This window comes from Schistocerca nitens, chromosome 2, assembly GCF_023898315.1.
Source record: "Schistocerca nitens isolate TAMUIC-IGC-003100 chromosome 2, iqSchNite1.1, whole genome shotgun sequence".
In the NCBI taxonomy this organism is placed as follows: domain Eukaryota; kingdom Metazoa; phylum Arthropoda; class Insecta; order Orthoptera; family Acrididae; genus Schistocerca; species Schistocerca nitens.
The window spans coordinates 1,005,461,084-1,005,476,908 of NC_064615.1; the positions used below are offsets into that span (position 1 = coordinate 1,005,461,084).

At 39.5% G+C, this 15,825-nt stretch overlaps 1 protein-coding gene across 3 annotated transcripts in view; it reads right to left on the reverse strand.

The window, feature by feature from the left end:
• The window catches only part of LOC126237357 (serine/threonine-protein kinase mig-15), a 325,139-nt gene that overhangs the window by 137,023 nt on the left and 172,291 nt on the right, over positions 1-15,825 (reverse strand). For all 3 annotated transcript variants that reach the window (XM_049947425.1, XM_049947424.1, XM_049947423.1), the window contains exons 11-12: positions 14,621-14,811; positions 13,795-13,815 (exon numbers count right to left, since the gene is read on the reverse strand). In XM_049947425.1, coding sequence (XP_049803382.1) covers positions 13,795-13,815; positions 14,621-14,811 — 212 coding nt within the window. The remainder of the gene's footprint in view (positions 1-13,794; positions 13,816-14,620; positions 14,812-15,825) is intronic.

Here is a 15,825-nt window from a genome sequence, read left to right on the forward strand (position 1 = left end):
CATGCATGGTCTCAGTTGTTAATCAACTGAAACTTTTTATTCCCTAACTTGAAGTACATTTACATGCTTTGTCCATGCCCTTCACGGGGATTGTGAATCCATAAGGAATGAAGATGGCATTGCATATCACTTCATCTCTCCACTGAAAGCTCTGTGCAGTGTTGTTGCCTTCCCTTCCAAGTTTCCCAGTCACTGCTTGCTGGAGATCGTGGATTTAGTGTGCTGCTATGTTGTGTGAGAGTTCTGAGAAGATTAAAAGAGTTCTTTCATTCTTTGTACCCAGCCAACGCAGATGCGATTTCCAAGCCACAGTTACTTTCATTACCAGTGAAAATACATAATTTGCAGTCAGAACTATTTTTTGTCCATAGTTACAAACACCTGTGTGTAGCTATTGCAAAAGACGGAAGGAAAGAAAAAAACAATGGGATACTGTTACTTCTGTGAAGGAGAGGCAGATGGCCTTACCAAAGTCTAGTCTTAAGAAGAACCCGGATACTGAGGAATTTACCACTCCTGTACAGTTGCCATTCCAAGTGAGTAGCAAGTTTGCCCCTATGGTTTCTGTGGTTGTCTCAAGAAGCTGTAGCATCTACAAAGAAATTTCTATCTCCTAATACAAACACACTTATTTTTACAAACGTAAATATGCCGAATGTCTTGAATTACAAAAGATTCATTAATTTTTCTTATGAGCAGGGTGTATATGTGGACAAGAAAAATAAATAAATAAATTCCTAAATTGTTATTTCCCGGTTAAAAAAACTCTTTTAACGTGTGAAAATACACTTCTTCATAGCTCAAAAATAGACTACTTCCATTTTGAGTGACAGTACACTTTCCCCTGAAAATATAAAAATATCAATCCTTTGAATGGTAAATGTTTTATACACCTGCGTAGAACTTCCCTGCTCTCCAGAAAACATTTGCCTTTACAAATGTCTGCTTGTGTCTATGTATGTGCGGATGGATATGTGTGTGTGTGTGTGCGCGCGCGAGTGTATACCTGTCCTTTTTTTTCCCCCTAAGGTAAGTCTTTCCGCTCCCGGGATTGGAATGACTCCTTACCCTCTCCCTTAAAACCCACATCCTTTCGTCTTTCCCTCTCCTTCCCTCTTTCCTGATGAAGCAACAGTTTGTTGTGAAAGCTTGAATTTCGTGTGTATGTTTGTGTGTCTATCGACCTGCCAGCACTTTCGTTCGGTAAGTCACATCATCTTTGTTTTTAGATATATTTTTCCCACGTGGAATGTTTCCCTCTATTATAATCATATATATATAGGGAAACATTCCACATGGGAAAAATATATCAAAAAACAAAGATGATGTGACTTACCAAACGAAAGCGCTGGCACGTCGATAGACACACAAACAAACACAAACATACACACAAAATTCAAGCTTTCGCAACAAACTGTTGCCTCATCAGGAAAGAGGGAAGGAGAGGGGAAGACGAAAGGATGTGGGTTTTAAGGGAGAGGGTAAGGAGTCATTCCAATCCCGGGAGTGGAAAGACTTACCTTAGGGGGAAAAAAGGACGGGTATACACTCGCACACACACACATATCCATCCACACATATACAGACACAAGCAGACATATTTAAAGACCAAAAATGTCTGCTTGTGTCTGTATATGTGTGGATGGATATGTGTGTGTGTGTGTGTGTGTGTGCGCGCGCGAGTGTATACCCGTCCTTTTTTCCCCCTAAGGTAAGTCTTTCCGCTCCCGGGATTGGAATGACTCCTTACCCTCTCCCTTAAAACCCACATCCTTTCGTCTTTCCCTCTCCTTCCCTCTTTCCGGATGAGGCAACAGTTGTTGCGAAAGCTTGAATTTTGTGTGTATGTTTGTGTGTCTATCGACGTGCCAGTGCTTTCGTTTGGTAAGTCACATCATCTTTGTTTTTAGATATATTTTTCCCATGTGGAATGTTTCCCTATATATGCCTGCTTGTGAGATGTCTGCTTGTGTCTGTATATGTGTGGATGGATATGTGTGTGTGTGCGAGTGTATACCCGTCCTATTTCCCCCTAAGGTAAGTATTTCCGCTCCCGGGATTGGAATGACTCCTTACCCTCTCCCTTAAAACCCACATCATTTCGTCTTTCCCTCTCCTTCCCTCTTTCCTGATGAGGCAACAGTTTGTTGCGAAAGCTTGAATTTTGTGTGTATGTTTGTGTTTGTTTGTGTGTCTGTCGACCTGCCAGCACTTTCATTTGGTAAGTCACATCATAGGGAAACATTCCACGTAGGAAAAATTAATCTAAAACAAAGATGGAAACATTCCACGTAGGAAAAATTAATCTAAAACAAAGATGATGTGACTTACCAAATGAAAGTGCTGGCAGGTCGACAGACACACAAACAAACACAAACATACACACAAAATTCAAGCTTTCGCAACAAAATGTTTTGCCTCATCAGGAAAGAGGGAAGGAGAGGGAAAGACGAAAGGATGTGGGTTTTAAGGGAGAGGGTAAGGAGTAATTCCAATCCCGGGAGCGGAAAGACTTACCTTAGGGGGAAAAAAGGACGGGTATACAATCGCGCGCGCGCGCACATACACACACACACACACACACACACACACACACACACATCCATCCACACATATACACACACAAGCAGACATCTCACAAGCAGACATATTTAAAGACAAAGAGTTTGGGCAGAGATGTCAGTCGAGGCGGAAGTGAAGAGGTAAAGATGATGTTGAATGACAGGTAAGGTATGAGTGGCGGCAACTTGAAATTAGCGGAGATTGAGGCCTGGTGGGTAACGGGAAGAGAGGATATATTGAAGAGCAAGTTCCCATCTCCGGAGTTCGGATAGGTTGGTGTTGGTGGGAAGTATCCAGATAACCCGCCCGGTGTAACACTGTGCCAAGATGTGCTGGCCATGCACCAAGGCATGTTTAGCCACAGGGTGATCCTCATTACCAACAAACACTGTCTGCCTGTGTCCATTCATGCGAATGGACAGTTTGTTGCTGGTCATTCCCACATAGAATGCATCACAGTGTAGGCAGGTCAGTTGGTAAATCACGCGGGTGCTTTCACATGTGGCTCTGCCTTTGATCGTGTACACCTTCCGGGCTACAGGACTGGAGTAGGTGGAGGTGGGAGGGTGCATGGGACAGGTTTTACACCGGGGGCGGTTACAAGGATAGGAGCCAGAGGGTAGGGATACAGGACTGGAGTAGGTGGTGGTGGGAGGGTGCATGGGACAGGTTTTACAGCGGGGGCGGTTACAAGGGTAGGAGCCAGAGGGTAGGGAAAGTGGTTTGGGGATTTCATAGGGATGAACTAACAGGTTACGAAGGTTAGGTGGACGGCGGAAAGACACTCTTGGTGGAGTGGGGAGGATTTCATGAAAGATAGATCTCATTGAAATGAGTGTATACCTATCCTTTTTTCCCCCAAGGTAAGTCTTTCCACTCCCGGGATTGGAATGACTACTTACCCTCTCCCTTAAAACCCACATCATTTCATCTTTCCCTCTCCTTCCCTCTTTCCTGACGAGGCAACCGTTGGTTGCGAAAGCTAGAATTATGTGTGTATGTTTGTGTGTCTATCGACATGCCAGCGCTTTCGTTTGGTAAGTCACATCATCTTTGTTTTTAGATATATTTTTTCCCACGTGGAATGTTTCCTTCTATATAAGATGGATGATGTGACTTACCAAATAGAAGCGCTGGCATGTTGATAGACACACAAACATACACGCAAAATTCAAGCTTTCGCAACCAACGGTTGCTTCTCAGGAAAGAGGGAAGGAGAGGGAAAGACGAAAGGATGTGGGTTTTAAGGGAGAGGGTAAGGAGTCATTCCCATCCCGGGAGCGGAAAGACTTACCTTAGGGGGAAAAAAAAGGGACAGGTATACACTCGCGCACACACACACACATATCCATCCGCACATACACAGACACAAGCAGACATTTGCCTTTACAAATGTCTGCTTGTGTCTGTGTATGTGCGGATGGATATGTGTGTGTGTGCGCGCGAGTGTATACCTGTCCTTTTTTCCCCCAAGGTAAGTCTTTCTGCTCCTGGGATTGGAATGACTCCTTAACCTCTCCCTTAAAACCCACATCCTTTTGTCTTTCCCTCTCCTTCCCTCTTTCCTGATGAAGCAACCGTTGGTTGCGAAACTAGCCAACAGTGTGGAATGAAACTCTTCGTTTCTAATAAACTGACTGTCTCCGCGGAAAAAATTAATAAAAGCCACATTTACTTCGCAAAGCGACAAAAATAACTTCATTGTTCTGCAAGACGATTAATGCTCGACAACAAAATATGGAAATAAAATAAAATCAGAAAACTGAAACTAATAACATATTTTGGCTTTCCGCAATTATGTGAATGTGTTTTAATTTACTTGACCACTCCCAGCTACAGAAATCTGTTTTGTTTTCACTTGATGTGAGAACTGTAAACGAGGAGGAAGCAGCAAAATCACTAAAAGTAAACACGGCTCACATGGAGACTAACTCCCTCCCCACTACAACCCAGTGTGTTCTGCGTATGCGTGAATCTGGCAGCTTGGGCACGACAGAAAAATTTTTCCAGGTAGCAATTGGCTGCCTATTACTACTGCTGATACAGATAACAGCCACATTTCAAGTAGCCAGAAGCGGAAGAGGGACTGCCCATATGCAGCTCAACTGTGCATGCGCGTGAGCTCACTGACAACTGCTCAAATGTACTTATATAAAGTATTCCATAGCCTTCATTCTAAAGCCTTTAACACATTTTGCTGTTTATCAGTTCTTACCAGTCAAAACTATAAAAATTTAACTGAAGACTAAAACTGAAAAATTCCAGAGTTTTTCACGGTTTTCTCCTGGATAAAAAAATTCCCAGGTTTTTCCCAGATATCCCAGAGCATATACACCCTGTATGAGTGATGATATGCTGTACTTTTTCGCAACGTAATAAACTAGAATAGGAGAAAGAGAATTTTCTGCATTAGCTGAGTAATTCAGCACCTTTTTGTTCCTTTCTTACCGCATTTTAGCACCTCTTCCCTTTGTTTTTCATCTAAAAATACCAACCCTGTTGATCAGGTTTTAACGTGGGTTGAACCAAACGCTTGTCTTGACTAACAGCCTGCAGATACCGGCCCTTTGTGTAAGTTTCCTTTACACGTTGTGGCTGAGGTGTCCATAGGTTTTTCAGCAAAACCAGGACATTCTATAAGAAATACAATGATGTGAAAATGTGCTTAACAATCCCACAACCATACTATCAAATAACTGGGAGAGAAGATCTGTACAGTCTTTATCAGGAACTTGTGTATGGGGAGACCACATCAAACCTGATCATTATATTACCTTCTCCAAGATGAAGACGTTTAATTCAGTGGATAAAATCATTAGTGTTTTTGCACAGTGACCCACAGGTAGCTTAAGGAGGCTAGCTAGATGTTCCATCTGTCTGTAAATTGGGGACTCAATAGAGTTCACAATGAGGAGAAGTTGCTTTTATCATTACATCAATGATAAAACTATCATCTGGCCCACAGACGTGAAAGCTGGGAGCATTCTTAGAACATCAGAATGGCAGTCACAACCACATTAGGTTTACAATGACAGAGAGAGAGAGAGAGAGAGAGAGAGAGAGAGAGAGAGAGAGATGGTGCACTGCCCTTCCTTAACGTCCTGACTTGCCAGAAAGCCAATGGACACCTCAGCCACAGTGTGTACAGGAAACCTACAGAATGTTTGGAGTGTACAAAATACCATGCATGGTGACTGCTACTATAGGGTGTATACATGGACAAGGAAAAAAAATTCCCGGATTTCCTGGTTAAAAATACACTTTCTCTTGGACGAAAATACACTTTTTCTGTGTTAAGTGGCAGTATACTATCCATCAGAATTGTAAAATTTATCAATCCTTTGAAGGGTTAAGGTTTTATGCACCAGCTTGAACTTCCCAGCATATTAGTAAACGACCACAAGTGAAATAAAGAAAGATATTTGATGTGCAGCAACAAGTACGCTGCATATTTTCATATTACAAAAGTATAAATTTGAATTCCACCAAACACAGCACTTTAATATCTGAAGCATTGAAATCAAGATTGCAGTGCGCTTTTGTAAGTCAATCATAGCTCAAGTCATGCGATCTTGCCAGCCAATGAAAACAGATATTCGGAGCATAGAACATGTGATGTAGTCAGTGAACAGCAACATCACTGTTAAGCAGTGCGAACACACAAGTAGGAAAAGTACATGGTTTAAATTAATATACAAGTGTGGCTATAAGAAAAGCTATGCTTTCACGAATATCAAGAGCGCAGATGGAAACCCAGTTCTAAGAAAAGAAGGGAAAGTAGAAGGGTGGAAGGAGTATATAGAGGGTCTATACAGGGGCGAAGTACTTGAGGACAATATTATGGAAGTGGAAGAGTATGTAGATGAAGATGAAATGGGAGATACGATACTGCGTGAAGAGTTTGACAGAGCACTCAAAGACCTGAAACGAAACAAGGCCCCGGGAGTAGACAACATTCCATTAGAACTACTGATGGCGTTGGGAGAGCCAGTCCTTACAAAAAACTACCATCTGGTGAGCAAGATGTATGAGACACGAGAAATAATTCCAATCCAAAAGAAAGCAGTTGTTGCCAGATGTGAAAATTACCGAACTATCAGTTTAATAAGTCACAGCTGCAAAATAATAACGCGAATTCTTTACAGACAAATGGAAAAACTGGTAGAAGCCGACCTCGGGGAAGATCAGTTTGGATTCCGTAGAAATATTGGAACACGTGAGGCAATACTGACCCTACGACTTATCTTAGAAAACAGATTAAGGAAAGGCAAACCTACGTCCCTAGCATTTGTAGACTTAGAGAAAGCTTTTGACAATGTTGACTGGAATACTCTCTTTCAAATTCTGAAGGTGGCAGGTGTAAAATACAGGGAGCGAAAGGCTATTTACAATTTGTACAGAAACCAGATGGCAGTTATAAGAGTCGAGGGACATGAAAGGGAAGCAGTGGTTGGGAAGGGAGTGAGACAGGGTTGTAGCCTCTCCCCGATGCTATTCAATCTGTATATTGAGCAAGCAGTGAAGGAAACAAAAGAAAAGTTTGGAGTAGGTATTAAAATCCATGGAGACGAAATAAAAACTTTTGAGATTCGCGGATGACATTGTAATTCTGTCAGAAACAGCAAAGGACTTGGAAGAGCAGTTGAACGGAACGGACAGTGTCTTGAAAGGAGGATATAAGATTAACATCAACAAAAGCAAAATGAGGACAATCGAATGTAGTCGAATTAAGTCGGGTGATGCTGAGGCAATTAGATTACGAAATGAGACACTTGAAGTAGTAAAGGAGTTTTGCTATTTGGGGAGCAAAATAACTGATGAAGGTCGAAGTAGAGAAGATATAAAATGTAGACTGGCAATGGCAAGGAAAGCGTTTCTGAAGAAGAGAAATTTGTTAACATCGAGTATAGATTTAAGTGTCAGGAAGTCGTTTCTGAAAGTATTTGTATGGAGTGTAGCCATGTATGGAAGTGAAACACGGAATAGAAATAATTTAGACAAGAATAAAAACTTTCGAAATGTGGTGCTACAGAAGAATGCTGAAGATTAGATGAGTAGATCACATAACTAATGAGGAGGTACTGAATAGAATTGGGGAGAAGAGGAGTTTGTGGCACAACTTGACAAGAAGAAGGGACTGGTTGGTAGGACATGTTTTGAGGCATCAAGGGATCACAAATTTAACATTGGAGGGCAGTGTGGAGGGTAAAAATCATAGAGGGAGACTAAGATATGAATATACTAAGCAGATTCAGAAGGATGTAGGTTGCAGTAAGTACTGGGAGATGAAGAAGCTTGCACAGGATAGGGTAGCATGGAGAGCTGCATCAAACCAGTCTCAGGACTAAAGACCACAACAACAACAACAACAACAACATGCTTTCACATCTAATACTGGTCTCGGAGATCAATTGGCCAGTAAAATTTTAAATAATGACATAAATGTCTGGTATTCTGGGATCAAAATTCTTCTAAGTGGCTAGTCCTCAAAGTGTTAAGTTTTAAATAAGAGTAGAACACACTGTGATTTAAGAAATCCATCGCACATTCTCACACGCAACATAATTCATCTTGCGTAAAAGGAAATTTACATTGAAAGTGATGGTTTTCAAACCACCATTCGCAATATTTTCCAGTGAGCTATTAGAAATAGGTTTGTTTCAGCAGTTGCAGTTGACTGCCTGAAAACAGTCATTACTGCGCGTGCGCAGCTACGATGACGTAGGAAGCCTCTACGTTCATACGTTTAAAGCATTAAAAGGTCTTCCATTATGTAATAAAAGAAACAGGACGTCAGATGATACTCCAAGAGCATAGGAATTTCATAAACCATACTAAGATACATAATTCCTCTTAAAGTGTACATTCGTGTGTCCAGATTCACAATGAAGTATGCCCCAACCTGATACTAAGGTTTTCAGTGTGGTTTTCAGGATGTAACTTTCCTTGGAGTGCCAGTACTACATTATCTCATGTTTGGTTCTTTATTATGGCATAATGCCATACATGCCAGAAGGTGAAAATGTGCACTTGACATCCAGCAAACGGTTGAAACTAGCCAATAGTCTGGAATGAAACACTTCGTTTCAAATAAACTGACTGCCTCTGTGGAAAAGATTAATAACAGCCAAATTTCTTCAGCAAATCGATGAAAATAATTTCACGGTCCTGCAATGTGATTAATGCTTGACTGTTAAAAACCTAGACATAAAATAAAACAAACAAACTGAATCTAATGAAGTATTTTAGACTTCCAGCAGTATGTGAATGTGTTTTAATTCAATTGATAGCTCCCGGCCATGGAAATCAGTTTGGTTTCATTTGATGTGAGAGCTGTAAACGAAGAGAAAACAGCAAAATCATTAAATGTAATCACTGCACGCAAGAAACATTTTACTGGGTAGCATCTGGCTGCTTGCTACAGCCGATACAGCCAACAGCCACACTTTCAAGTAGCCAGGAGCGGGAGAATGTACTGTTCATACTCAACTGTGCAGGTGCATGATCCCAGTGGCAACTGCTCTAACAAAGCTAATGCACACAATTGTGACGTCACGCTCATCACAAGCAGTTTGTATGAATTATTGCATAGTCTTTCATCCTAATGCCTTTAACACACATTGCTATTGGCAGATGCTCGCATGTGCCGTGTGTTTTGTTGCAAATGGTGCATTTCCTTTCCAACCTAAGTTTTACTTTATTTTTTCCTCTCGTTTATGTTTTATTGCTACAGTACAATGCTGCAGTAGCGGGATACAATAATATTCTTGGTTAAACTATCAGTTCTTAGCAGTCAAAATCACCAAGATTTAACTGAAAACTAAAAGAGTGAAAAATTCCCCAAATTCTAAAAAATTCCCATGTTTTTCCTGTTTTTCTCCCAGATGAAAAAATTCCCAGGTTTTTCCCGAGGTGTATACACCCTGTACTAAGTTGGCCGAACAGCACTCATTGTAGGGCAATGCCGGATGGAAAACGAGAGGTGCTTACGCCAACAATATATTGAAAAATCAGTTGTGGCAGAGCACGCTTTAGCAACAGAAATAAAAATATCTGGAAGCCCCATCAACAAGGACGGTGGTTTGGGGTTCATCACAGCCTGGGACCCAGCCAATGCATTTAAAAGCAGGCACGAGGGATGGGGGAAGATAACATTACTATATCCAGCGAGGAAGCAAGCAGCAGTGAACTGAGAGCAACAGTACTACGGTAGTCATTTACCACTTAGCAATGGCCGAGGAGAGCTCAGTGAAAAGCTTGTAGGATTTTAAGCACCTGACGTGCCTGGAAGCCCGAAAAGAGTTTATTAATTCATACCGCCGTGAGACCACGCATTCATAGATAAAGGATTTTCTGTGATGAACTGAAATTAATTTATATTTATCCTCCCCTTAGGTGCAGTGCGTCTGCTAAAGGAAAGACTGCAAGAGTTGAGGGTAAATTATTTAAAACTGAGTTGAAATGATCATTAGCTAGTAAGTAACTTTGAAATGTATTAGCAGTCAAGCTGTGCATTGTAACTGAACTTTACCACTGAAATTTCCATAATCTTCCTGTAAACTACTAACCTCTCAAAACCGGTTACTAATATTTCCAATACATCACATATATCTCATTTCAAATTTCATTTTTATCTTTCAACAATACATATTCTTTCTTAAAATGTACCTTTTAAAACAAAAACAAAAAAGTAGTAGTTTGCTAAGCATCTATGTTAATTTGTTTTCAGGCAAGCAACGTAGCAATGAACCAAGTGCATTAGTCATACTAAAGAAACAATAAAAACATTATTACAGTTTTGTATCAATTAAAACAAACCTCAGACACATATTAGTAAGGTAGATTTCCATAAAATACATTTGATGGTTTTTGTTTCTGCTGTTCGTGAATACACATATGAAGTTTACAATTATATACAAATGCTGCATTTAAATTACCTTGAACCTGTGCACAGACTTTCCTAGTTTCAAAACTGTTAACACAGAAAGGCACTACAAGACCTTATACAATATATTAATATAAATAAATGAGATTTCAACCACTATGTTCACAGCCTACACGGCCGAGGTCACTAACGCACACTTCTGTGGTGGCACTCACCCCAGGGGTAAGCCAGTTTCAACCCTGTTGGTGAAAAAAAAATTTTTTCAATACCACTATTTGATCGGCAAAGGGAGCAGAGGTGGTGGGGTAGAGTTCCTGGTCACAAGACTTTGCGATAACGCCCTGGTTTAAATACCAAACCCCTCTGCTGTCTGTCACAAAGTGAGTGTACATGACACTGTAGATGGTGATCTGTCGGATGGGGACGTTAAGCTCGGTGGCCCCCCTTTGGTGCTTTTCCCAAGGAGTAGGCTATGTATCAGCACCGGGTTTTACCCCCTTCCCCCTCACTTCTTCACCACCACCACCACCACACACACACACACACACACACACACACACACACACACACACACCTGCAGTATTACAAATAATGTGATGCAGCATGTTGTTGTTGTAAAACGGGAAGATAAAAAAGAAATCATTATGTTCATTGACAAAAAGTGGCTTCTGTGGACACAAAACATTTTCACATGCAGCTTTGTGTTCTATGGTATGCCATGGGGGATAGAGAATTCACATTGATCCTGATGTTGGGTATAAAGTTGAAGTACTGGATTCAGAAATTTTCAAGGAAGAACTTTTATTTCTGCAGCACTACAAGGAGAAGACGGTGACGGAACATTGGCCCATGCAGTCATTCCTTTGACAATGGTCTAGGAAAGCATACTCTAATAAGTGAATCAGCAGTTGCTTTTGATCTTCTTCATGCATCAAAACTGTGATATGTCCACTTGAAGGAAATATGATGCCCAATGATTTTTGTTTGTACTCATTGCTCTCTTCACAACTGTGTAATGAGCATCGTCACGTAAGGTCCCAATGCTTGGTGCGATATTAGCTTTCTGTAAATTTCAACCAGTCACAGTCTGTCATTAGTTACAATGGTGGTAAATGCATTGAGTAACAGCTGACAAAACCTCAAGCTGTGGGATTCTTGGTGTTAAGTTAAGGCAGTGTTCATTCAGCTAGTCTCAACATTTCTGAGATGAAGACTCATGTAAGATCGTACAGTGTCTTGTTGATCTATTCTCAAAAAGTATGTGGCGTGTTCTGGTAAGTGTATTACAAAATGCTCTGCAACCATCCCCCAGACACAAAATGTATTTTCTTTAGCATCCACTGCTGTTGGGCATCTGCGCTGACTTGCGTGTTTAAGAGTATTTATTTAGTGTACGCTCTATTTGAATCAATAAAAGAGTGTGGGCTTGGAAGGAAGTTTTTTCCAAAACGTTTTGCTAGTAGTCCTTGTAAGTGTGTAAACTGTACACAGTGCAATTACTGAGTCAATACTTTTTGTTTCTGGCCTGAACACTGCATAAACCTCCTAAAATTTTATGCAACTCTCTAGGATTACATTACATTCTGCATATTATGTACAAGCCCTTCCACCCCTTTTCCACACTCAATATGATGATGAAGGCTAGTTAGTTACATGTTCCATTGATCAATCTCATGGAAACGATTATGATGTGGAACGCGTCAAGTCCATAAGAAATGCACACATGAATCAAAACATTAATTTATTTTAATATTTTTATTGTGTGTCCCATTCACTTAAATTGCACAAAATGCATATATTATATGCATAGACTTATTTATTCCTATTAAAAAATTCATCAATGGTATAGAAGGAGTTATCAAAGAGAGATGATTTCAATTAATTTTTGAAATTGCTACTGCTGCCTGTCAGATATTTTATTTCATCTGGTAATTCATTGAAAAGTTTCACAGCAGCATGTTTGACCCTTTTCTGTGCCAAAAATAGATTAAGTAAATGATTGTGTAAGTCTTTCTTTCTTCTAGTATTATAATCATTAATGTGACTGTTGTTTTTAAACTGGTCCATGTTGTTGAGAAAAAATTTCATTACCAAGTAAATGTACTGTGAGGCTGTACTCCTTACCTTTTAAACAGACACCTACTATGAGCAACTTGAGCCCCACAAGTTATTCTACCCACTTTCTTTTGAGCAGTGAATACTTTTTGCCTAAGTGTTGAGTTACTGCAAAATATTATTCCTTATGACATCAGAGAGTGAAAGTATGCAAAGTATTTTAGCTTGCTAATTTCTAAATGTTGATGAACCTAGTTGCTTTAGGGGATCCAAAATATTCACATCATCATGAAACTCAAGCAGTCAAAAAGTAATATTTATAAATGCAGTTCAAATGAGAATCAGATTTTTTTAAATTCTGAAAGTGATAGAACTTATTTTAGAAACACACAAAAAAAAAAATATGTTTCTCTTTGTGTAATCAAGAGCAATTACTGAGTCACATGTAGCTTTGTGCAGAACTGAAAAACTGAACTGGCAGTATTTATTTATAAACAGATTTAGAAGACAGAATATGGAAACAAAACAAAGATGAAAATGCATCCGTTACAAGTATGAGTGGAGGTGGCTGCCAAAATGCAAGGCTTGGCCAACAATAAACTGAACATTAATACTTAAGGAGTCATTATTCTTACCTTCCATCAATTGGTCACTTTTTGTCTCCTTTCTTTCTGAATTCAGGTGATTGGCTGCTTCTAGGATATACAGTGCTCCAATAAACAACTACTTTTTATGGTGTACTAATGATTTACCCAGAACAATGCTGAACGTGTGTGTCAACTAATTCTGCAGCATTAAGTAAACCATATATGCTATGAAACAAGGTTTAACTTAACACTAAAGGAGTGAAGTATTTGCTATCTCATGCATTTTATTTTCACCACATGCTCTATAATGAAATGCGACAAGAACTTAAACTAGACCAAAAACTTCTGTCATTTATATTGCTAATTACTTCTTTCCTTGTATGCCTTAGAGTGTAGTCAACATTTATTGTGTAATTGCTTTTAAATATTAAAAAAAAGAGCGCAAAGTTGCTTCATTTAGCAGTACTGAAAATAAGAAACAGGATTCTGGTATGTTTCTACTATCTGTGTAACTACCCATTGTTGATAATAATGTGCATGATTTTTTTTTTTTTTTTTTTTTTATAATTTGTAATTTTGGAGCACTGCATTCCTCCTCCAATGTCATTTTCTGCCAGTGCCACTGCATTTAAAGAAATGACTTCATATGGTGTATATGCTACCTTCAGTGACTATATAAACTTGTTCATCTTACTTGTGGCCTACCTCTGGTCTTCGTGGCGGAAGCTTAAATAAAATGAAAAGAAAAGAAAACATGCCATTAGGAGCACAGCAATATAAACAAAAAGGATTTAAGCAAATAAAGAGTCTAAATTTTTGCTTTAAATGAGACATAATATTCATGCAACAAAAAATGACTGCAACACTATGCAAGGGAAAAAACTTACGCAACACTATGCAAGGGAAAAAACTTACCAGATTAAAGTCTAGGGGAAAAACCTACACTCTAAATGAGCCACTGACATGTGAAAAAACTAATGACCAAATGTGAATACTGTACAGGGAACTGGATTATACTTTAAACTGCTAATCATTATTCAATTGCCATATTCTTATCTATATTACCACGATTACAAGCTACAGAAACCTACAAAATCCTCCACACTTCAAAAAGCTGCCTGACATCTCAGTGAAACCCTGTATAACATTTTGTATATCCATTTCTCCAGCAGTTACAATTTGTCTATTTACTCAGTGTTTTGAATGAGTAAGCATTACAGCAAAACATATAGCAAACCGAACTAGGAGATATGTAATATATGTCCCAAAAAGAAAGAGAGAGAAAGGAAATTTACAAAATACTAGAAAATGTTTATAAGAACATCAAAACATTGGCAATTTCCTGAGTGAAACACAATGCATGATTTTTCCAGGGAAACTTGAGGGGTGTAAATGAGATCTTCTGAATTAATAATATAAAAGTGTATGTGCACTGCAATTCTACAAGAAACTGCAATGAAATGTCTGTATAATCACATTCAAAGAAAGAAACTACAGAATTCCCTGACAGAAATGCAGGATAACAACTCACCATTGGCTTGAAGATGTGGGAATTGCGCTGCTGTGGCTGTGGTTGTTGCGGCTGCTGCTGCTGCTGTTGTGACTGTGTCGCTGACTGCTGATGACTATTACCCCCTGTTGGTGGTGTAGCTGGTTTCTGTTGCCGATCCTCCCTAGGTGGTGGTGGTAAGGGCCGCGAAGGAGGATGAGGATCAGGAACAACTTAAAAATGAAAATATGGCAGTGCTGTAACCAGCCAGATGGATACACACTGTAAATACCTGTTATACATTGCTGTCTGTGAAAACTGTCACACTAAGGATCATATGATTGGGATGAGTTTTATATAGTAGATTACTGTTCGTGCAAACAAACTTGATACTCGGTGCAGTGGTTGACGGGAGCGACTATAAATGGGAAATGCCCGGTCACTCCCATCAGCCACCACGCTGAATGTCAACTTCGTTTGCATGTGTAGTAGGTACGCAACCAAACACAAATATTTAGGATTACAGAACTGTAGATGACCTGAAAATAGGAGAATTTGGTAGGTAATGAATGCAGCGCATGCAACCAGCAAGGCACCACAGCAATCAGCCCAAGGAATGCTTTAGCATGTCAATGACATTCTTTTAACTTTGTACTGCATTACATGTTGTCAGACAAAAGTAGATTTTGGTGTCTGGCTACAGGTGGGTACAATGACACTGCAATTGACACAACACCTACAGGGTAACAGAGGCAGTATGGGAGAATACGCTACAGAATTGTAGAAACAGTGTGGAATTTTGATGGTCCACTACACAGGATTGACATAAGTTTCCTCGAGTGAAATTCCCTGATATTCAGACAAATTTTAGCACTTTTCCCTGACAAATTTTGACATCTCAAGGATAAATTAAGACTAAGTTTACAATCTGTCTTTGCAGCTACAGTACCAGAAACAATAGTGCAAGCAACGAAATATCTAACAAAAACTTGCAAGCAAATGACGTTTCCTGACATGAGCAAAAATATTATGTACTAACATCAACACCTTTTGTAATGAACTCTTTTTAAGAAGGAGAAAGCAAGCCAAATGGTATATGTTTTTCATTTAGACTACTGATGTTATTTTATTTCAATAAAATGAAACAAGTTTGGTGACAAAAATATGGATTTCCTTGGAGTTGCAAGACAGATTTAAAATACATTCACTGACTTCAGAAATAATCTAAGAAAAAAGTAGGTCTCTTG